At 40.5% G+C, this 24,718-nt stretch overlaps 1 protein-coding gene across 44 annotated transcripts in view; it reads right to left on the bottom strand.

Moving 5' to 3' along the window:
* ZBTB20 (zinc finger and BTB domain containing 20) overlaps nt 1-24,718 on the bottom strand; it is a 641,091-nt gene that overhangs the window by 26,920 nt on the left and 589,453 nt on the right. For all 44 annotated transcript variants that reach the window (XR_014563580.1, XR_014563581.1, XR_014563582.1 and 41 more), the window contains 2 exons: nt 18,023-18,210; nt 1,596-3,188 (listed from right to left, as the gene is read on the bottom strand). Coding sequence is in view for 41 of the 44 variants with exons in the window: in XM_083736534.1 (XP_083592660.1) it covers nt 1,596-3,188; nt 18,023-18,210 (1,781 nt within the window). In the remaining 3 variants the exon portion in view is untranslated. The remainder of the gene's footprint in view (nt 1-1,595; nt 3,189-18,022; nt 18,211-24,718) is intronic.

The following is a 24,718-nucleotide window of genomic DNA, read 5'->3' on the forward strand; positions in this document are numbered from 1 at the left end:
TAACTTGCCCCAAATAAAAAACAGAGTGATGGTTTCTTGGCTTTCTCTTGTCAGTATTGTTTCAGCCTACAAGAATTGTTGGTTTTGTTATGCCGGGTTAGATAACCTTCTTAGAGCACACTATATTTTAACACAGGACATACAGACCAGGGGTTTTTTCTTCACTGGATTACTGTTTATTTAGCTAGCTAGCAATTTTGAATATTAGTTAAAACACTTGTTAAAATCGTGTTAATAAAGGGGAATATATTATTCAAAACACACAAAACCTTTCTGTTAATGCCAGTGCTTTGTTTTCTTAAAAAATGTTTAGGGGGGTACTCTCATTTTCCTACTCATATTGAAATACTGCCCCTCAATGAGGCCAAACTTAGATGCACAAAATGTTTAGGGGTATGTGTACCCCTGTGTCCCCCCAGAAAAAAGCACTGGTTAATACATTTCGAAGTTAACACCTGGCTCAACCCACTCTGTGTAGCACACAGCAGCAACTGCTAGCTACTTTATAGCAAGGCATCAAAAATGGCATTAGGGGATCATGCCTGTGCTGTAGCTGCATCCATAGTGAAGTATGAGACATATATGTTAGAAGTGACAGTTGGTGTGGCACAGTCTCCTAATATAATATACCACCCCCTGCACCTTGCTATAACTCCCTTTGGTATCATTTATCTTCCCAACCAAATGGTCTATGTTGCTTCTCTTTACAGGTTAAGCAGACGGCTTTTAAAAGTGTGTTTACACGAAAGTTACATTTTTCACTTTGTAGCTTTCAACGATGAATTTTCACCAGGTAAGTGACTATATTAATTTCCCGGCCAAGAAATTAAATTGCAAAACAAAGTATAAGGAGCAGGAGTCCCGTATCACCTTAAAAACTGACAGTATCTGGTGGCCTGCTTTTTCATAGGCTAGGCCCACATCTCAAACTTATCAGTTTTCCAAGCTAGGTCACTGAAATTTTCTTCCCACAAAGATTGGAAAATGTATGCTTTGGGATTTATTTTTATCCAGGATTCATGATGAAACCAGTTTTTGGCATGAAAGATCCTACATTTAGGGTTTTTAGAATAGTTCTCAAAGATATTTATTTACAGCTCTAAAACTTGCTTATTATACTAAACTTTACTGGTTCTTGCATTTAATTTTCATTTGTTCTCAAGAAGATGTGCTGCTGTATTGCATAGGTGAGCAACCAGCAGTCTTTACCTTTGCAGCTCTGAAGCTGCCCCATTCTTCCATACCATTAGAGTTCCTACCTTCCTGTTCATTGCCTTATTTTATCTGACTTTTTAATTTTCTTTCCTTCTCTTTATCTTTTCAGAAGAATTGTAAAAAAAAATTTCTCCGCTTGTCTGAGAACAAACTGGTGTGCTTTTACAATATGAGAATAAGATCTTGAAAGAGACAATTATGAATTATTTCAGCATCATATGACTATTATTATTATTATTATTATTATTATTATTATTATTATTATTTAAATGCAACGTGAGGGTGTCAAATAGAAGACTATCTCTTCTAACCGACTGCATATTTATAAATGTTTTTCCTCTCTGAGCCTACAGCCTCACAAATAAGAGCCACACACTTACCTGTATGTACAAACATGTGCTTGACATAATTCTGTTTGGCGGTGAAAGTCTTGTTGCAGAGGGTGCACTCATAAGGCTTTTTTTCACCCTGCCCACCTGCTGTGCTGTGGCCTGCAGAAGGAGCCAGGGGCTGTGGGGCTGGCAGTTGAGCAGTAAAAGTTGACAGGCCAGGCTGGGAGACTGTCACAAACTGTGTCTGTTGGCCTAAGGGTTGGGGCAGGCTGAAGAGGAAAGGCTTAGGACCACTGCCAGCAGACTGTGTAGTAAACAGTGCAGGCAGGTAGGTATTGCCAGCTGTGCCAATGACTTGTGTGTTGCTGGTCAGAGTCAGCGGCATCCTCAGATTGCTGGTGAGGGTTTCTGTCTGGCGTAAGTAGAGCTGGGTGCTTGGCAATGTTTGGGCAACAGTCGTAGTGATAGAAGGCTGCAAAGTCCCCTTTTCAGTACTGTTGCTTACAGTGAGCAGTGTGCTGTCCCTTTCAATGTCATTGCCTCTCTCCGGTGAGGAAGAGTTGGCATCTATGTGCTGCTGCTGAATGCCTTCAGCAGAAGCATCATTTTGTTCTGCTTGAGGAGGGTCTTGCTGACCTTCTCGGCTTAGACCAGTTATGAATTGCTGCTCAACAGAATCAGGCTCAGTGCCAATAGAGGAACTGACTCCTGAGTCAAAGCTTTCCCCCTTGGGCTCGCTCTCAGTGCCTTCTGCTTGATCAGTATCCTCAGTGCATTCTTCAGATTCATTTCGCTCTAGGATCTGTACCCTCTGCTGTCCATAGTAGTCATAGTCATCCTCCATCTCTTGCTTGATGTGAATATTGCCCATGAGGGTCTGGATCCGAACTGGACGTGGTTGCTTCCGGCAGTGTGTAGTTTCTGGAGTAGTGGAGAGATACCGCTCCATCTGCTGTGAGCGCTCATGGATCCGTGTAATCCAGCTTGGGTCTTCTATACGATGGTCTCTGGAAAGTCCCAGTGCTGTTTCATGGTGGCTGACCACTGCTCCACTGTAGAATGAACGCTCTCCGCTGCCATTCTGCATAGAACAGGCATACAATGCTGAATAGATCCTGTCTACACTGTGCTGTGAGTGACTTTGCAGGTAGCCGGACTCTGTATCACTGCTCTGTCCTGAAGTGGCTGACTCAGGAGTTCCTCGCGGTGTCTCCTGGGCAGAATCCTGGATCACTGGATAGATGTCGCCCACATTCTGTGACACAATCCGGGTGCACTCGTCAATCACAGTCTTGATCTGAAGGATGCTGGCTGCTGTGAGGATCTGCAAGGCCTCTGACTGTGAGACCCGTAGCACCCCACTGTACATGAAGTCAATGAGCTTTTGTACTGACTGGACTGACACCACAGAAGGAATTTCAATGTCGCTGTAGCCCAGTAGCAGCTTGTCCTGGAAGAAGGGACTGCCGGCCGCCAGCACACAACGGTGGGCGCGCAGCATGCTCCCGTGGATGCGGACCGTCACATCACAGAAGTGGCCACGGTTGCGTTGCTCGTTGAGGGTCTCGAGCACAGAATTGCTGAAGTTGTGGAGATTGATGCTATGAATGCGCTCTGTCATCCCCTTGCAACTAATGTTACCTGCAGTAATGGAAAAGGCACAATAGAAAGGCAAATGAGATGCTGATACAGGCATGTCCCGCCTCCCCCATTGTGTAATGTTGAAATTCTTTCGTCTGGGAAAACTTCAGTTCAGAATTTTCTTGCTCAGCTTTAAAAAATATTAGTAAGCTTATGTAAAAAATAAAAGTTCACTAAGATTTGAGGTGTGCATAGCCTCCTTAATTAGAACGTGAATTAGGTAATCATGCCAACCATTTCGCCTTCCCAATAATGAAGAGTTCAGTGTTCTTTCCAAGTGCCTTCAGAAATACAGACAGGAGAACATGTATGTTCCTACACATTCCCCTTTAAACACATATGGAAGATGAAGTAAGAAGTGTCTGCATAACTATATTTAGTTGTGGATGTACAGATCAAAATATTTACTATCTACCAGTACTAAAACCAATTTTAATGCCAGCTTAAGTAATGGTTTGTTTAACTTTCTCACAGGAGAAACATAGCAGTTTAATTATTGATAAATGAATGCTTCTGGTGGCCTTATGCCAATGGAATTACAGCTCCACTATGTCTGGGACAAAATCTAGCAATATTGTTTAAGACATTGGTTATAGGTTTGCGTTTATTTTTATTTTTTTACTACATTTGGATCTCACTCTTCAGGCAAAACAGCTCCCAGAGCTACTTACATACAAGGCAGTCCCTACCCTCAGGCTCACAATAAACCCACAACATCCAAGGGAAAAGGGACAGGGAGGGAGCGGGAAAACCAAAACCAAAACTCGGGCACCAGTTCTTAAACAGTTGCTCCTATAATGACCCGCTGTTACAGTTCAGGCACAGGAGGTGTCTAATGGAGCTGGCCTTCACACCAGAGCTGATGGTGTGAGCAAAGAGGCCTGATGGAGCCTGTCAAATATGATGCTGGGACTGATGGGAGCTGCAGTACAGATGAAACATCTGGAGGGCACCTGGTTGGCAAATGCTACTGTATACAACTGCTGTGCCTGAAACCCACCATGATTAAACTGGCACCCACATTATCATCTGTGAGGAGGTGGGGTAAAATGTACTTAACTGCCAGGGGAAGGGAAGGGCATCTAATGAGACAGTTGTTGGCCAGCCTAGCCTCAAATTAAGAGACCAAAACTGAGGGCTTCCTCAAAGCCTAGGACAAGATGGTGCCCCCCCCCCCGACTTGGATAGAAACTGGCTGGAATGGCAGCTGAATCAGATTTCCATAAAGGTAAAGCGACAACAGGATGCGGGTGGCGCTGTGGGTTAAACCACAGAGCCTAGGACTTGCCGATCAGAAGGTTGGGGGTTCGAATCCCTGCGATGGGGTGAGCTCCCGTTGCTTGGTCCCTGCTCGTGCCAACCGAGCAGTTCAAAAGCACGTCAAAGTGCAAGTAGATAAATAGGTACCGCTCCGCCGGGAAGGTAAATGGCGTTTCCGTGCACTGCTCTGGTTCGCCAGAAGCGGCTTAGTCATGCTGGCCACATGACCCGGAAGCTGTACGCCGGCTCCCTCGGCCAATAAAGCGAGATGAGTGCCGCAACCCCAGAGTCGGCCACGACTGGACCTAATGGTCAGGGGTCCCTTTACCTTTAAAGTGACATCTTTCATTCTCCCTAAGGGGAGCAGACTAGCTCTGCTCTCAAACACTTTCTCTCCTCCCACCCCCACTCCAGCATCCGCCACATGAGGCTGTTGGGTAACAGTAGAGCCGGCTCTGCAGAAAACCTCTGAATCCTCACAGTGTCTCACTGCCACCACCGCCAAGTGGGCTACACTATCAAGAACCACCAGGACCTCATTGGAAATATTACAATTCCTTTAAGTCTGGGAGCCACTTCACACTTCATGTAGCAATTGTTTCTAGTTCACCAGTGTTACCCCAGTGTTTTCAACATAACCTATGTTAATTTCCACCCACCTCCATTCATTGCCTGCCGGGATAAGAACTACAGTTGCATTTGATTACTGTGCCCTTTCTGAATGCACCTTTATTCAGAACCTGCAATTAAAACGTTAAGTGTGAAAGGCAAAATTGTTCTGGAATAAGAGGTCTAGAGAATTTAAAACCCCACCCACTTACGTTTCATAAGCAAATTTTCTATGTGTAAAGCAAACACCTTCTCCCAAGTCCCCAGATATGTTCAATATATTCATAGCCAGACAACAGACGATAGTATGTATGCAAGTCACAACTTAGGGCCTAACTACATCTGAAACTTAAATATGCCTATTAAACCCTCAACATCATTTCCTCCAAAGAATAAAATCCACTTCAGAGGGCAGAGTGGAGAAGGGAGAGGATATTTAAACCCTTCCCTGCCCATTTCAAGCTGCTACCCTAAGCAACTTTGCTTCCAGAAGTGAGGGTTTGAATCCATGTTTGCAAAGGACAGGGATTAATACCATGTCTCCACCCCCAATTGCCCTTTCGCAAGAGGAAAAAGAGGAAGAAAAGGGATTAATTTGTAAATAGTAAAGAAAAGCAAGACTGATGGAGAGAAAAAATAAGCCTAAGAAACTCATCCTCTGAAGAAAAGGGGTTCCTAAAGGAAGACCAGATTTTGCAACCACTTTTGGTCTAGCAAAACAGCTGGCTTACGTTCATTACTGTTGCATAGTGGCAATTACCTCCAACTCCAATTACCTCATCAACTGAAATATGCCATGTCATAGAGAATTGTTTAAGAAATCATTCTCCAGTACATGAGAAATATACATGATGACATGGATCTAATGTCACACCAGGTGTGGTACATTCAGAAGAAAGGGTTGCCATCTGAAAATGACTGGTAAAAGCCATCTTGTCAAAAATGAGTGTGGAAAAATAGGCTTAAATAGCCCAGTTCAATGATAAGCAGGGGCCTTCAAGCCTTTTGGGCTTAATCCTGTCTCAGAGTGGCCTTACTTTTGACATGTACTAAATCAAACACTTCATTATTCACCAATTTCGGTATCAGAAATGGGGCGGAATGAAAAGACACTTTTACAGAAACAAAGCCAAAGGTAAAGAAGTGCATCGCAGGCTACTAAGAACATTCATTTAAAAATGGCATCCAAATAAATAATCCATACATCTGAAATATTCTTTAACTGATAAATATACAAATCAATTCACTCACTCACCTAATTGTCACTGCATAGAATATTCAGAACAAAGAAGAAGAAAGGACTCCTGTCTCATTCTGTTCCCAGACCTGCCACTTTCTTTAAAGTTAATACAGTGGGAAATGTTTCTGTGAATTGAAGCAGCCTTTGTTAACTGACCCTCTTTTGCCCAGTGAATATCAACATAGAAATCCCAATGGACTCTGCTTGAGAAACTACTGTATAAGAGTTTGTTCCTTTTTGTGAAAGCAGGTTGATTCAGAAATGGCACACAAATGAAAGGGTGTGAAAATGCAAAGGCTATTCTTACCCGAGCCAGCAATGAATGGTCATATAGCCTGGAGGGAGGGGTGATATAACACAGATTGTGCACATGTGTCATACTTTCAGAATGCTGACAGGGGCTGACAAGGGGATTTTATCCTGTGGGCAAGGGTCTGGAAAATGTTTTTGTTATCCCTTTAAAACTTACTAATAGTCAGGAATATGCATGTGCCATTCTGTTTGGAATGAAACATCAGATTATGTCAGATCCTTTATGCTAACACAACCACTTTAAAAGAAGAGGAAGGTACTGAATTCTGAATGGTGGAACTGTTAATTGTAGTGTTTGAGTGTGCATGAAATGTTACTTGGAGCTGCACAGAGCCTAGCAATTATGATTTACAAGGGCAGCTAAGGCTGTAGATTCAGATAGAATACTAGATTTCAGTTAATTGGACTTGAGTTCCTGACTTAAACTTAACTTATTTCCACAATGGGCTACACTTATATTAAAAGCATGCATACAGTTGCAAACCAAAGTAGTATAATTCTAGTAAAATTATTACTAATTATTAGACTAAACCCCAATAACCAAATAGAATTCTGAAATTTTCATATTCCAAAATATTCTTGTTAGGTATCTTTGAAATATGCAGGAAAAGTAAAATCTGATTATTAAAAAATGCTAGAGCTCAGTTGTAAGCATAATGTAAATGAAAGATGATTAACAGTGTCAGTTTTGAAAAGAAACTTAATCAGAACTCCTCCTTGTAAAATGATTTCAGATCTTATTGCACTATTGCCAATAATCCATTAACAATTCCAAAGAAATTATTTATCTGTGCTGAAGCCAATTCCTTAATCTAATATTCTTTCAAGTAACACATTCAATGAATTAAGATACTGTTTATTTTACGTGGTAGTTAATCTGTTGATGGATTATAAGCAATAAAGTTAGCTAAAGGAAAATTCAAAACACCTGATTTTTTTCCAATGTGTACATAACAATGGCCACATGATGGCATCATTTCTCAAGAAAAGAAAGCTGATGAATGTTACTATCTAGTTTGAGCTCTGAGCAGTTCGATCTGGGAAGAAGGTGAAAATGTAGCACTGCAACTGTTTTCTGACTGCTTTTAACAGCCAGCCAACAAGCAAAAATTCAGCAATCAGAACTTCATACAAGTAGAAATCTATTTTTGTCCAATAAATTTCTGTCCAATAAATGCCACCTGTTCTGTATTCATTAAAGGAATATCCATTGCAGTAAACAAACAACAAAACCCCAACACTATAGCCCCTTGATATGCTTGGCTTCACAGCTATACAAAACACATGCAAGTTATAGGATCAGGTTAGCTGCCTCTGCCTCTGTATTAAAGCAAGAACTGCATTTGTATGTGTGTACAGTGGAAGTGCCTGATCACCTCATCTGTCTCCTGAGAAATCTCTATGTGGGACAAGAAGCTACAGTTAGAACTGGATATGGAACAACTGATTGGTTCAAAATTGGGAAAGGAGTTCGACAAGGCTGTATATTGTCTCCCTGCTTATTTAACTTATATGCGGAATTCATCATGCGAAAGACTGGACTGGATGAATCCCAAGCCGGAATTAAGATTGCTGGAAGAAATATCAACAACCTCAGATATGCAGATGATGCAACCTTGATGGCAGAAAGTGAGGAGGAATTAAAGAACCTTTTAATGAGGATGAAAGAGGAGAGCGCAAAATATGGTCTGAAGCTCAACATCAAAAAAACTAAGATCATGGCCACTGGTCTCACCACCTCCCGGCAAATAGAAGGCGAAGAAATGGAGGCAGTGAGAGATTTCACTTTCTTGGGCTCCATGATCACTGCAGATGGTGACAGCAGTCACGAAATTAAAAGCTGCCTGCTTCTTGGGAGAAAAGCAGTGACAAACCTAGACAGCATCTTAAAAAGCAGAGACATCACTTTGCCGACAAAGGTCCATATAGTTAAAGCTATGGTTTTCGCAGTAGTGATGTATGGAAGTGAGAGCTGGATCATAAAGAAGGCTGATCGTCAAAGAATTGATGCTTTTGAATTATGGTGCTGGAGGAGAGTCTCGTGGACTGCAGGAAGATCAAACCTATTCATTCTTAAGGAAATCAGCCCTGAATGCTCACTGGAAGGACAAATTGTGAAGCTGAGGCTCCAATACTTTGGCCACCTCATGAGAAGAGAAGACTCCCTGGAAAAGACCCTGATGTTGGGAAAGATTGAGGGCACAAGGAGAAGGGGACGACGGAGGATGAGATGGTTGGACAGTGTTCTCGAAGTTTGACCAAACGTCGGGAGGCAGTTGAAGACAGGAGTGCATGGTGTGCTCTGGTCCATGGGGTCACGAAGAGTCGGACACGACTAAACAACAACAACAACACAGTGGAAAGTGCACAGATTCTTCATATTTAATCTGATTGTGCAGGGTTCCCAAGTGCAAGGAAGTTTAATATGTGTACCAATATGCATGCATAGAAAGCCCTATTTTCACTATCTGCATTTAGCAGGGATAAGAAAATCTCTACGTGCAATTTACCATGTTACATTTCCCCTTTCATATTCTTAAATCGATTCAGGAAACAATCTAAAAATTGAACAGATACTTATTTTTCTCTTCAATTCCAAACTTCAATCCAATGTATACCTTGATTTATATTTGTCCTCTCCTGATTGCATTAAATAGGCACTTGCCAGTAGCTGAAAACTACCCAGGCTAAAAGGTTGATATGATCTCTATTTATTTATTTATTTATTCCTGTCCTTTTATAAGCAACACACAGAGTCTGAGTCAGAAGGGATGAAAGAGAATTTCCTAAAAGCATGAGTTCATGACAACACACACACACACACATGCACCTCAGAAGTGTGCAGAGCTGCTACTGAGCTTGTCAGTGATGTAGTTTACCTAAATTTATTTATTACTTATTCCATTTTTACCCCAGTTTCCCACTCAATGATTCTATTATGTATTCATTCATTAATAAAAGTATTTAGATCCCACCATCTCATAAAATATTGGGACAGTACACAACAACATGTATCCAATAAAATGCAAAACACTATTTAAAACAGTACAGAACAACATTTAAAATGACAGACTAATCAATAACATTTTAAGCAACTGCATAAGTCTGAAAGTCGAAAGCTAGGATGCTTGCCAAATGTCTGCTGGAAGAGCATTCCACAGCATGGGATGAGTGACACTAAATGTCCAACTTCTAGAGGAGGCCAGTTGGGCCTCTGTAACATGGGGAAAATTGGCTCATGGCAAGAAAAACATCAGAAAATAATGCAACCATTTAGGTGCTCTTGCAGAGGCTGAGGCACTATTCATGATCTAGCCATAAACATGCAGTCACTAAGATTATGTAATTCAACATCAATTTCACTGGAATGGTCTTGCCTGATTATCATCTTCCAAAGCAATTACTCTGTTCCCAATTTAAGAAAGGAAAGTGTAATGCTGGTGGACAACAAAATAGGTTTAAAGACGCTCTCAAAGCAAATATAAAATAATGCAGTATAAACACCGGCCTGCAAGTGCTCCAATTAGAGAACAGCCTTCACCAAAGGCATCATGGACGAAATCAGGACGGAAGGGAGAAACAAGCTAAGAGGGAGGCACGTTTGGCAAGTCCTCACCATGATCAACTCCCACCTGAAAACCTATGTCCCCACTGTGGAACGATGTGCGGATCCAGAATTGGCCTCCACAGTAACTTATGGACACACTGTTAAGATCACATTCATGGAAGACAATCTTATCAGCTACAAGTGATCGCCAAAGAAGAAGAAGAAATTGTTGCTGCTTGATAAAGTGTCACCATGATTGTGCATAGGAACACAGGAAGCAAATCATTGGTTCATCTTAGCCAGTATTGTTGTAGGTTTGGTAGTGGGCAATCTAGATAATGTCCTGAGTCCCTTCCAGTTCTTCGAGTCTGGTATCCTGTGAGGTGACAATCTAACAAGGAGTTTGCCGAACTAGTCAGACAAATTTCTTGGTGAGACCATGGCCTTAGCTGGCCACTTAAGTGTCCTCATCAGCATCCCAAAAGAATGGGCTAGGTTGCAAGAGGTACAACTAAGTGAAGGTGAGGAAAAGGGTGTGCCTCCCCCACCTAGCTTCCAGAGGGCGAGAACAATAGGAGTCTAGTCAGTGTGAGCTGAGTTAGAAGCAGGCTGGAAAGCTGGAGACACAGAGACATGCTTGTTCTTTGCTGGCTCAAAACTTGTGATCTGTTAGAGTGTCAGTGCTGTGAGCCCATCTATCTTATACCCAGGTTATATATGTGTAAATACAAACATATATCCTAAAGATACCAGTGTCTCTGCTGGCCTTCATTCCAAGGCAGCTGGGAAGGAAGCTGCTCGGGCGCCTGGGGCAGAGCGCCCAGGAGTGGAGCAAGCCACCCAGAGGGTGGGGCCTCCGGTCTTCCTGCCTCCTCCCACTCAGCCGACCTACAGCTGGGGGAGAGGCAGCGGGTCAAACGTTTTGGCAGTGAGGAGCCTACGCGCGCCCAAGCCACACGTCTCTCCCTGGAGAGATGCGTGGCTTGGGTGCGCTGCAGGCCCTGCGGTGAGTGCCGCCCGGCATTTTGTCACCCCCCTCAATGGTGACACCCAGGGCGGACCACACCTACCGCACCCCCTTCCTCCACCCCTGTTCCAAGGTAACTGAACCTGGGTAAGTGCCTGGAAACCCTGGATTCGCTCACGTCTCAGAGACTGGGGTGATGTGTAACAGTAATGTGTACACTTACTGACAGCAGCTCTCTGGGGTTTCCCATTCCCAGCCCTGTGTGGATATGATGGGAATTGAGCTTGTGGCCTTCTGAATGCCAAGCAGATACTATACTGCTGACCATACCACGATGAATCCTATGTGGAGCAACTTGCTCATGCAAATAGCAAGTAGGCAAAGCGGTCAAAAGCAATATTAAAGAAAAAATGGTGCTAAAGAAGAGCCAGCATGTGTTCTGCAAAGGTAAGTTCACAAATGTTAAAAAGAGTTTTTTGAGCATGCTCATAGAGTGATCTGGTACACACCGCATACTTAAAACTTTCAAAAAGCTTTTCACAAAGTCATTCATCACAGACTCTGGAGTAAACTTAACAGACATGGAATCAGAATATATATTGTCATTAAAGTTAAAGAACAAGAAGCAGAGAGTAGGAATAAAAGGGTAATCTTCACAATGGAATAAAGTAAAAAGTAAAATCCCCCAAGGATTTGTATTGGGACTGACTTTCTTTTTTAAAAAAACTTCTACACAAATGATCTGAAGTTAGGGTGAGCACTGAGGCGGCCAAATTTTCAGATGATACTAAATTATCCAAAGTAGTAAAACTTCAAGAGTACTGGAACAACCCTTCTATAAAGAAAGGTTAGAATGCTTGGGGCTTTTTCATTTCGGGGGAAAAGGACAACTTGGGGGGGGGGGAACATGAACAAGATTTCTAAAATTATGCATGGCGTAGAGAAAGTGGATAGACAATTCTCTTTCTTTTCCTCCTTTAATTTGTTTAATCGTTTTTCAAAGCTATCTACGCTAGTGGCTATGACCAAACTGTATGACATAATACAGGAAACAGGTCACCCAATGAAACTGATTGGTAGGAGATTCAGGACAAAAGGAAATACTTCGGACAGCACAAAACCAATTTATGGACTAATGGGGGGAAAGTCTGTAAACTGTAACTTGTCATGAATGTACCAGCCCCAAACACAGTGGTTGTCCAATGTGTTGAAGCATTTGCATGGGTGTATGTTGCTAGTTTTTGTAGATCAGCCCATAACCAATCTTGAAACTGTTGTAAACCACCTTAAGACTTTCAGTGGAAGGTGGTATAAATAAAATTAACAATTTAGTTAGAAGAAGAAGAAGAAGAAGAAGAAGAAGAAGAAGAAGAGGAGGAGGAAGAGGAAGAGGAGGGGGAAACTGGCTGCCATGGAATGTTGATGGTAGTTTAGTGTCAGTTTGGAACAAAAAGGAAGGAGGGACTTGGTCTACCAAAGCCCTTGACATTGACAATGTTCTGGAGCGGTTGGGAGACATGAAGTTAAAAACAAAATAAACACTTCTCTTTCTTGAGCTACAGAGAGATGTTACAGGAGGGGGACACCTTTGTAATTTTTCATTTTCCAGAAACTTTATCTAGTGCTGGACAGGGCTCAGGTTCAGAGCTGACAGCTAATCCTTCAGTGCTATATAACACAAAAGGGAAAGGTTTTAGGAGGGTGGGGAAAATGTCACCTCCCCAACCCTTGTGAGTCTCAACTAATGTTGATGCTACAGACTATCTGGAACTGTATATAGATATTAGAACCCAAGAATACAGCAAAACATTTGGTTGTGGGTTTCCACTTTTATGCATATATTAGCATTTCTATTATAAAAAGGCTTTCTAAAATGTTAACACCACACTGTTCCAGTCATATTTTCAGTGCTTAAAAATGTCAAAATATCCACTAAGAAAGTACTTTTAAATTTATATTATAATCCTCTTGTGGGCTATGAAGTAGAAACATTGCACTATATACTGTAAAAGGAGGGAAGGTATACTGCATATTCCCACCAGGTCTAGATAATTCAAAACACAAATATTGAGCCTAGACTTCTTGTTTTTACCTTTATAAGTGACTCCTTAAAAGAAGTACGACATCTACTGAAAACATATCTCAATCAGCAACAATAATTAGGTCCCTGCTGGAGACTATATACAGAATCCCAGAACAAAAAGATAATTGTATTCTAGGTTTCATAAAATGCACTGTAAAAATACAGCGATCTTGGATAAAAGTAGCAAGCCGATACGAATTCTTCATGCCACTACTGAAAATCACATGAATCTTGAAATCCATAATAAAAATTGTGCCAAACTAAGTACTTTCTCTTTGGTGAGTTACTGAAAATTTACAAGAATAGGTGCATTGTTGGTTTCAAAGAAAGGTATTATTGATATGATACCGTTCATCAAAAGAAATATGCAGGTGAGGCTTTCAATCATGTGGTGCCCTTAATATGTGAAAGAACTTCAACTACATATTTTTTTTAATCCTTATAATATCCCTGTATGATATGGCAGTATCGTTAGCCCCTTAGAGCCTGTTACAAACAAGTGCACATTGTAAGTTTGGCTGGCTAGGCGTTTTATAAAAGTTGTGTCATTTCCAAAACTGTCAGTCTTATGAGCAGTTGCTGGGGGTGAGAGCCCAGTAAAAACCTTTCCCAGGGTTCAGCATTCTCAGCATTACATAATAAGGTACTTGGATGAAACAAGCTGTATCTGTTGGGGAACCATGTACATAATTATTTTGGATTATTATTACAGATGGGAGGCTAAGACTAATGGACCACCTTGCCTAAAGAGTTTGTGGCTGAGATGGTATTTGAGAAGTAGCTAAGAATCTCAACAGTGTGTGCCTATAGTTCCACAGGACTTGACCACATGAACACCTGGAACATGTGGAAGAATGAGAACCCATTTCCACTTCCAAAGCAAATTCCATGATTAACTGAGGATTGGTTTAGAGTAGGTGGTTTATCTCACGGCAGGTGATATATAAAGGGACATACAAGTCCCTATCCTTTCTTCAAAGGAATGTACACTCTGGTCCCTGCCATCAGCCCGAGGTCTAAAAAGATTGAATTCTTGCCTCCAAGAAAAAAACATCACAGCTCTCTGTTTTGAATAGTTAAAAAATTATTCTGGTTTAGGAATGGTTCTGTGTTGCTCTTTTAGTCTAAAATGTTTGGATTTTGGTTTAAGAAACACTGCTAAATATACTGATCGTAAATCACCTTGGGAAAGCTTTTATGTTGAAAGGCAGCCTATAAGTTGTTAAAGCAAACAAAGGTTGGATTTGCAGTTGATTTGTAGAATTTAGAGCGGCAAAAGCAGCAACGCACACTGGACTCAAACACTATTGTGCCTCATAAAGAACCGTGGCCATCTGATGTGAGGCAATAAAAGAAAATCACACTGCTATGGCTCATTCCATCCCCAGACTTTATGCCAAGCCACTTTCGTGCTTCCTCACTTGTTTTGTAAACAAATATTGGGATGATACCTCAAGTCTCACTAACTAATTAACTTTCTCATTTCTGTGAAAAGGTTAAACAGATTGTTTGCTGGAAAATAAAACATATAGCGTGCCTTAATTCCACACTTGCTCATTTTTTATTTTTCCTCTTAGAGACGACTGTAAGCCAATTTTGTGTTGGTCATAAAATGTGAACAGATTTGTGTGTGGGCACTGCTTCCTAAAAATGTTAGAATGTATGAAAGAAGAAAGGGTAAATGGTAGCTAAAGTGATTTCAGTTAACAATAATACCAATAACATGGCTAACTTCAAACCTTTGTGCTTAGACAGGTTGTTGTTTTCTAACTTAAAAAAGAAATGGATAACCTTACTTTTACTGCAATGACCTGATTATTTTTTTTTATTGGCCTCCACAAAGTCTGGTTGGCTTTCGAAGCTGGCTTCTTTCTTTTTTCCTGCTTGTAAATTTTCATTTTAAAACCACATCAGAAGAAGGAAACTATGACATCCCCAAATCATTAGTGAAACTGAGATTTTTACATATGTCCAATTCATCTAAAGGGCTTTTTTGCTGGAATTCTTGTAAAGCTTCAGTATATTAAACAGCTGACCAGAAATGTCAGACTTTTTGCAACTGGTTAGAGCTACACGATAATTTCAAATTCAATATAAAATGAAAAGAGAATCATTAAATAAAAGTAAAGAGCTTGTGTTGAAGTCATTGAATTAAACATACAATGGACCTAAAGACTTGCAACAGGTCCATCATATTTAGTTTGGGGAATGCTGAACTATATTCTGTTTAGTTCAAATCTAAGATAACTTCAATGGCAAAATAATCATTCTGTCACAGTGCAGTTTCAGGTGGGCACCATCAGTTTTGAAAAATCCAGTGGCACTAATTTTTAACTTAAGAATGCCACTGAAATTGCAATTGTTTTCTTTTTTTCTTTTTTGTAGGTTCAATCCATGTCAACAATTTTGATAATGCTATATAACTGCATTATCTAGCAGTGCAGAAGTTGTGGGTTGTCTGAGAAGCTGTGGTGGAATGTTCTTGAATGTGTTTTAGAACTATATTTGATGCAGAATCCTTCACTGCACCTCACCGCAAAGTTCCTTGAGCATTTCATTTGCACATCATAGCAGTGATAACCAGCCAGAGATGCTTTGAGTGGAATCCTTAGAGAAGGGGGAGCCAGAGTGGTGTCCTGCAGATGCTGCTAGTATGCAACTCTCATCAGGAGAGGAATCTGAATGGTTGGCCACCCCACCCTAGAGTGACCACATTTGGGAGGGATGCATACAGTACAGAGGATTCTTCCATTTCAAATCTGTAGTCCTTTCCACCTACATAGTCTTCCACGTGTATCTATCATACTATCTAGCATACACAGGTTACAGCGGAGGAGGAAAGGGCAATTATTGCTCTCAAATCAGCATGACAATGACCTGTGTCTTGTAAGTGAGAACTCTTAAAAATAATGATACTTAACGGCAAACCTTAATTTTAATGGCATTCTTCTTCTATAAGGCTAAGATGCATCAGGGGATGTGATTCAGAAGAGCATCTGGTCTCACCAAAAGAAAAATATAATTTTTATACCCAGATGATCATTTGGCCATGGGGAAAGAGCTGGAGTTTGGGATTCAGATGGGTGCCTGATGAGCATAATGTTTGAGGTTTGGATGGGGATCTGATTGGCATGCTGCTTGTGTCGAATGAACAGGGTGAATTTTGGGGGAAGAAGAAGAAGAAGAGGAAGAAGAATTCATTATTTCTACCCTGTCCATCTGGCTGGGTTTCCCCAGCCACTCTGGGTGGCTTTCAACAGAACATTAAAAACAAAATATAACTTCAAACATTAAAAACTTCCCTAAACAGGACTGCCTTCACCCAGGAGAAGGGTGATTTCAGGGGCTAATATGGAGTTTAGACTGATGTCTGGTCTTATTTAATACAGTGGTACCTCGGTTTTCGAATGTGTCTGTTGATGAACATTTCGGTTTTCGAACGCCGTAAACCCGTAAGTAAATGCTTTAGGTTTTGAACATGCCTCAGAAGTTGAACACGCCACGTGGCTTCCGCTGAGTGCAAGATCCTGAGGCCTAGCTGTCGGCTATTGGGTTTTCGAACGTTCCAGAACTCGATCTTCTGGAACGGATTACATTTGAAAACCAAGGTACCACTATATAGCTATCCTACATAGTGCGTAAGAAAATGATATTATTTCTGGGTGGCAAAATGATGGCTTTCCATTGTTCAAAAGAGTGGAGTAAATCTTAGTGTATGAAGAGGAAATCCAGTTTTGGACAAAGGATTGGAGTGACATCTTTAGCTCAGATGAGGTTTGGAAGTAAGTCTCACTTTGCTCAGTGAGCTTTACTCCCAAGCAGATGTGCACTGGACTGCAACTTTATGAAATAATCTTTTTCTGAAATAAGCAGTTAATGTATTGAGTATGCTATACTGTAGCAACAGCACTGATTATAAGAATGCATGCTAGCTGTTTTGAATTGATTAGGAAGAAATGGGGTGTACCATCACTACCTCCACAGATAGATAGATAATGTAGATATGTAGGGCCATTATGAAATGTCTTTGTTCTTTCCCGCTAAAATGATTCCATAAAGTAGGGACTGTGCAAAGTGTTGTGAGGCAATTCCTGACTGGGTTAGGCTACTGGCGGCACTGAGGTCTGCTATCTGCACTGGATCTTTATACTCTTCTAAGGCCCAGTGTGTAACCTGGATCTACAAAGTCCTTAGTGTATGAAAGTCAACAGTGTTTAGGGACTGTCTCCTTCATGATCTGCAAAATCAGAAAGTTTTTGAGTTTTCTACATGTTTGTAAAGTTAGGGAAGTTCCACAACTATGGAACAGCCAGTGAGAAGTAATATGACTCAAATAATAATAATAAAAGGCTTCAGCCTATCTTTGCTAAACAGTGTTTTGTATGTTTTTATTATATACCATTTTACAATGAGTATCCACTTCTTAGGGTTTTCATCTTGTTTTTTTAATGTATTTGTTGCACTGGTGTTTTTTAGATTTATTATTTTATGTGTAAATCACCTTAGAAACAGTGGTTTAGAAGGCAATTAATAAATTAAGTGTAATAATAACAATAATATTCAGCACTTGCTCCTGAGTCTTCCATATAGCTAAACAAATGAATAATATGGTCTGGATATGAATGAAAATGAATTCATTAAAAGTTACTTCCTACAGATCAGAGTCTGTCTGTATGAATAATTCATATGTCCTGAAAAATCCAATAATCTGAGTGAAGAGGTCTTTGTTTTAACAGTATGGGTTGATGCTAGGAAACCCGGGAGAACATGTTTCAGTATATACACCGATACCCCACAACTGCAGTATTGTACTCACAATCAGGTGACCCTGTGTGTGCGTGCAGGTTTCTTGCTGAATGTGATGAATGGATGAGAGCTGGGCTCAAAGATGGGACAGTTTCAAAGTTCAGGCAGGGAAGGCCTGACTTGGCGCTGTATGCACCCGTCTGCGTAATCTCATTCTCCTCAGGCTCTTTCTGTTTTTCAGCTGTCTTGGGTTTCTTCCTGAAAACAAACAAAGAGACCTTTGAAGGAACTTGTTGCATATGCAGGAAACAGCATTTTTAGAATTGTTAAGAGAAAGCTCTTTTTTGTGGCCAACTTAAAGGGAAGAATCCTCTTCTGAATACTTCTTATTTGGAAAGGTGCCAGTTCTCGCATTTACTCAGATACAGTGATCAATGTATCATATTAAAAACATGCCATTCAAAAACATGCAATAGTATTTTTGAGGAGTTCACAGAAGGACAAACCTGATCCACTAGTTTAGGTTATTCAGATACTACTGAAAGCCAGTGGCTAAAAACTAACATCCTATTATTATTATTATTATTATTATTATTATTATTAATCACAGCATGGCAATAGCCATAATAGTTATTATTACCAACCAAAATGTCTCAAAATAGTGAGCATGATTTTATGTTTGCCAGAAATCTTCATTAAACTGATCACACCTAGATGAAGATGTATAGGAGCAAAAACCACATGTTGCAATACAGTGGTACCTTGGGTTACATACGCTTCAGGTTACATATGCTTCAGGTTACAGACTCCGCTAACCCAGAAATAATGCTTCAGGTTAAGAAATTTGCTTCAGGATGAGAACAGAAATCGTGCTCCAGCAGCGTGGCAGCAGCAGGAGGCCCCATTAGCTAAAGTGGTGCTTCAGGTTAAGAACAGTGTCAGGTTAAGTATGGACCTCCGGAACAAATTAAGTACTTAACCCAAGATACCACTGTATAGGCAACAAACATGTAGTTTAGTTATTTTTACTACCGCAGAGCAGTGTTGGGGGAAATATGGCCTTGGGCGTGAAGAGAGTTGGAGTCAAATAACATTGGGAGGGTAACAGGTTGCCCACCACAGTTAGAGCCCATTGCACTGTCACACACGCATCCTATCATTTCTCAAATGACAAAAACTTTGCCAAAGATGCAGTCAAGGCCATCACTGAGCTTCTTGGTTGGAATTCAGATTTAGATTACCTTCCATTCTCTTTGAATTTTGGATAAAATTATTTCCCTGCAAGTGATTTCTAAAGTGTAGCATAATTCTTTATATTAAAAAAAAATAAAATTATGCTGAAGCAGAAGGTGCTTGATACCAAGATCAACCAGTAAAATGGCATCTCTCCTTTATGTTTCACTCTCAAGTCTGCTCATGGGACACTCTGAAACCTGCTCAGAGAACTTGCTAGTCCCCGCCTTTCTTGAAGCTGTTAAGAAAAAAACCCGACTTGCTTCCACTCAGGAACTGGCCAAGCTGGGAATCAAATGGTGAAATAGTCAACAGCAGCTAATCCAGGAGAAAATAGAGGAAGTATGGACCCAGAGTATAAAGGCACAGTGGTGTAAAGGATGAAAGATTCTTGCACCTTTAATAGTTGCATAAAAGGAAGAATATTAGCAGGTGCAGTTTTTCTCACTCCTACATAAGTGGTGCCTGCCAAAGGTTCCACTTCACAGAATTTTGAAAAGCACAGAAGCTCTATCTCCTATTGCATATGATATTGCAAATTGCAAAGCCATTGCACATTGGTGGAATAAAAAATGCTAGTTCATACTACAGAGTGGTACATAAAGTAGGGGTTTGAAGCCAATCCTCTGTCCAGGTGCTAAAATTGCTTCTTATTGCACACTATTTGCCATGCTTATGTAAGGAAGCAGACATAGAGAGCCCAAGTAGTTTCCATGGCAATCCACATAGTATGATGCTACACTTGAGAACTGGGATGAAGAAGGTTATTCCAGTACAGCACAATATAACCTTGTATTTTAGTGGTCTGCATTGATGTATTTCCAATGCAATCAATTAAAACAACACTCCTTTCAAGATATATGACTATATTTTATAAACAGACACGATAAAGAACATTCTTACTAATAAATATGAAATATATAGTAAATAGGAGCTTTGCCAATTAATTCAGTGGGTTGTTCGTTGCACTAATAATTATTTAAGGAAAAATGGACAATTTTTTCCTTACAAACTCCACATTTACATTAGTGGAAATGTGATACTGTACCATTCTCTCATTACAGTGGTACCTCGGGTTACATATGCTTCAGGTTACATACGCTTCAGGTTACAGACTCCGCTAACCCAGAAATATTACCTCAGGTTAAGAACTTTGCTTCAGAATGAGAACAGAAATCGTGCTCCGGCAGCACAGCGGCAGCAAGAGGCCCCATTAGCCAAAGTGGTGCTTCAGGTTAAGAACAGTTTCAGGTTAAGAACGGACCTCCGGAATGAATGAAGTACTTAACCCGAGGTACCACTGTATTATTTTTTTTAACATGAGAGTAAATACCACTGCTAGAATTGTACTTCATTAACAATTGGTGCAACAGCGTGGTTCTTACAACTGCTATCCACCCTCCAATAACAGCTTGGAGGGAAAAATATTATGCATATTCTATTACTATAATCAGTCTAATTAGTCGAAAGCAATTACTGCTACTATTATTATTAACTGATTGCACCTCTGAAGAACAGTTCATATTATCTTTGTTCTGCAGTAGTAAACAAAGCCAGCTGGACACTATGGGTTGGTTTAGACCTAATGGGAAAGCATGGCTTCCCTGCTATGCGAACAAGTCTACATGAACCTCAAGTTTGCACATTTCTCTTCCCCCTCTCCTTGTGTGACCACAAAGAGGAGATTTGAATTTTAAGCTCCCATTTCTAAACACACCACAGCTTCCTCTTATATCTGAACTCACTTCAGCTTGTTTAAACTGTGGTTTCTGAACTGCCTGGATATGAAACTATGGTTTTATCCTGGCTTGTTTCAAGAAACCACGTCTCCCTTAGTTGAGATTGTTACGCAGGACACTTTTGAGGTGAATCTGTGAGCAGGGGAAAGGTGACCATCAGTTTGTTTATTTATTGCTTTGACACTAGTACGTTTTTGATTACTGCCACTAGGTCATTGGAGCAAGCGGAATTGAGTGAATTTTAATAACATATTTTCACAGATGCAATGGTGAATGTGGCTTGCTTAAAAGTGAACATTAGGGACTGAAAGAAGTTGGTGCATACTGATTTGAAATTGGTGTGGCATCCACTTTAATTTAGAGAAATAGGCAGCTGTGGTCAAACTTATTTTAGTCAATAACAGTTTTCATGAAGACGATATTTAGGTTGAAAAATGGCTGTCATAATCATTTAGGGAATATAGATTCTTTGAACTTATTAGCTAAATGGGACAGACGTTTATTATCAATATATTCTTAGGGTAGTAAAAATAATAATAATTAATAGTAACTTTTCAAGACTGAGGATGCCCTTTGTGTTGGTCTGTAAAAAACAACAACTTTCTGAATAAATCTGTGGAACTTAGCAGGTGAATACTCAATGTTTAATTTCTTGGGCACGGGTACATGTTACCAGTTTGTGTGCTTTCTTAAGAAATAAAGCACCAGCTGTTTTCACTGTCGAATAGTTATTGATTTTTCATATGAAGCCCTAGCCACACCTGCTACTCCACCCCCAACAGAACTGGGCCATCTCGCTAGGGTCACTTTAAGAGAGTCCCCGTGCTTCTAATGGAAATGACAAGACTGATTTAAAGCACTTTGTTGCAGAGATCAGGAACTGAAAAGGGAAGCAGGAGAAGCCTTTAAAAACCTTTATGAGTCTTCTCCTTTAAGATCAGAGCGAGATTGAGTACTTAAAAGGTAAGGGAGAGTCTACACTAGCCATACTGGCTTGGATTGATGGAATCTAACACCAGCAGGAGGGCCAAATGTTCCTCGCTGCCAAGTAGCCTGGTGGAGAAGGAATGAATCCCTCCATCCATTATCTACCAGCATGCTTAGTTTCCCATGGGCCTTTTTCCCCTCAGCAGCTGCTCAGATATACAATGGGTTTGTGGAAAAGGGATGGAACAATTTATCCCTACTCAGTCAAGTTTGCCTTTCTCAATGTTGAGCATGGAAACCAGCAAGCAGGCAGAGAAGAGGCAGCAGTCCACCCCTTTTCCACCAATGCACGCACTCAGTAATTCCACGAACTCTCAGTGGAATTCCTTGTCACCGATGGCACCCAGGCAAGTATTCAAATAAATGTGTGACAAAAGCCTTCCCCACTTCCTGTGCCATTTTGAAGTTGTTAAACATGCCATGTTAGCACGTTTTGTTTTAAAATCTGTTCTGTTTAAGAGTTGTGCCCTATCTTACCTTTTAGCACTGGGGTTCACATGTCCCAAAACATGTGGAAAACCGCCACACCATCTTTCTTTAAAAATACCCTGCTGTACTTTTATCCCTATATCTGTAAAGCGGGGATGAAGATAAAATGCTCTGGATAAATGTTGATACTGCTTTAGCAGATATAAAAGCAAATTCTTTTATGTTTGCTTGGAAAGATCCAGAAAGTTTTTTAAGAGGACTATGGATAAGGCATCTTTTGACGATGGGAACACTAAAGTAAAATCAGAAATACAATGCCATATGATGGAAGGGTAGGTTTCAAGGACAAACGTTTCTGTGAAAACTAATACTTTGTGCTTCCTGCACAGGATCAGGTTGTAGAAGAGATTAAAAGCAGAAAAGATACAGACTTGAGTTGGAATGATAAAAACAAGAAAATGAACTCAACAATAATGTTCAGTTTTAACGAAATGAGGAAAACCCCTACAATTTTCCAAGGGCAGAGAAAATAACAAACAACAATAAAGGCTGGATAACAGAATATTTAAAAACATGGGTCCAGCTCATTTTTTCTTTTGATTTACAGGGTTGAACTGTTTTTCTTCAACAGCTAACACAAAATAATTTGACCGGAAATGTTAAGGGTCGAGAAACACACACTGGTAGTTGTGGAAAGATGGTGAAAGGAGGTAGACCTATACAACTAGTAGATATTTGGGTTGTCTGCATATAAGAACACAGAACAAGCTTGCTGGATCAGGCCAATGGCCCATCGAGTCCAGCATCCTGTTCTCACAGTGGCTGGGAATCCTGCAAACTGTACAACAGCATTTTGTCCACCTGTGATTTCCAACAACTGGTATTCACAGCATTATGCCTCTGACAATGACGGCAAAACATAGCCAGTGGCTAGTAGCTGTTGATAGCCTTGTCCTCCACAAATTTGTCTACTCCTCTTTTAAAGCCATCACAGCCTCCTGTGGGAGCAAGTTCCATAGTTTAAGCGCTGTGTGAAGAAGTAAATAGCTAACACACATATGCACAAATATCACAAGATATTTATTAGTGAAGTTACATAAAATTCAAATATGAGGGAATCTGGAATGAAAACCTTCATACAAAATCTGTAGTGCAAGGAGAAAAAAACTATAATCAGAAAAAGCACAGATTCATTAAAAACAAAGCCATTTATCTTAGAAAACGATTCTATTTTCTGCTTCCCCTTTCCCCTCATAAAAAGTTTTCTCCCACAAAAGTGTGAGAAAAACAATTTTGTACTGTAAAGGATTCAGAAATGAAGAAATATTCAGGAAAGCACCTTATCGCACAATAGGGAGCAAAGCCACTTTTCTATTAATCAAGAACATTGTCTCTGGTTATATAAAGAAATTATATAAGCCTGGTATGTTTGAGAGAGCACAGCATGTGAAAGTTCTTGTGAAACCTTGGTGGCTGCCAATTGCAGCACTACGCCTTCAGAGGGCAGCAGAGGACCAGCTAGCGCAAGGCTGCATTACAAACAGAGAGAACTTCCTTTAGAATCTTCCTCCCGGTCACCCTGCCAGAGGTTAGTCTGCTAAGCTCCCTTAAAATAAAAAATGAATCTTTGCCCTAAGTGTTAAAATTATACAGCCCAATGAAGCTTCTGCTCAGCCGGAAAATGAAAGCTCAAGTAAAGCAAATTGGCAGAGCAAATAAATATTCCCTTCTTCTCCTTTCCTTTAAAAGCCATGGTAAAGAAAAGAGAAGGGACTGGGTAAACAGATGGAGTAAATAAGCATGTTGCTTGACTACATCAAAAGAAAACCTAGCATCCACACAGCCAAGAGGAATACCGGGCAAACACTGAGGTTTTTCATGCCAAGATTACCTGCAAACTGAAGTCACCAAGGCTTTGGTGTGTGTGTTAAAAAAGATTATTGCACTAGTATTGTGCATTGTTTTAATGTTTTTATCATATTGTATTGCATTAAGAACATTGTAAATCACTTTGAGGCTTTTTTTAAAAAAAGAATAAATTACTATACAAGTCACTCACTCACTCAAATCCTGTTACTTTGAGTCTAAAACATATTTCTAGCTAGAAGGTGGGATGCAAGTATAACAAACAGCAAAACAAAACAAAACAAAACAAAACAAAAAGCTTGTGTTACCTTGAAGACTAAGTGTGGCATTCAAGGTAGCACTACATGGAGTATGCACATGGGGAACGAGGTCTGCTTATGCAGTGGGACTTTCACCCCTCTCCTCCTCCTGTGTGGCCTCCAGCATGCAGATCTGGGGGTCTCGCCAACACTCCATGTCAGATTAAGGGGAGCAGGGGAATCCCTTTGTGCAAATGGACTTCATTCCACACA

Source organism: Podarcis gaigeae (assembly GCF_964106915.1).
Source record: "Podarcis gaigeae genome assembly, chromosome: 4".
Lineage (NCBI taxonomy): Eukaryota > Metazoa > Chordata > Lepidosauria > Squamata > Lacertidae > Podarcis > Podarcis gaigeae.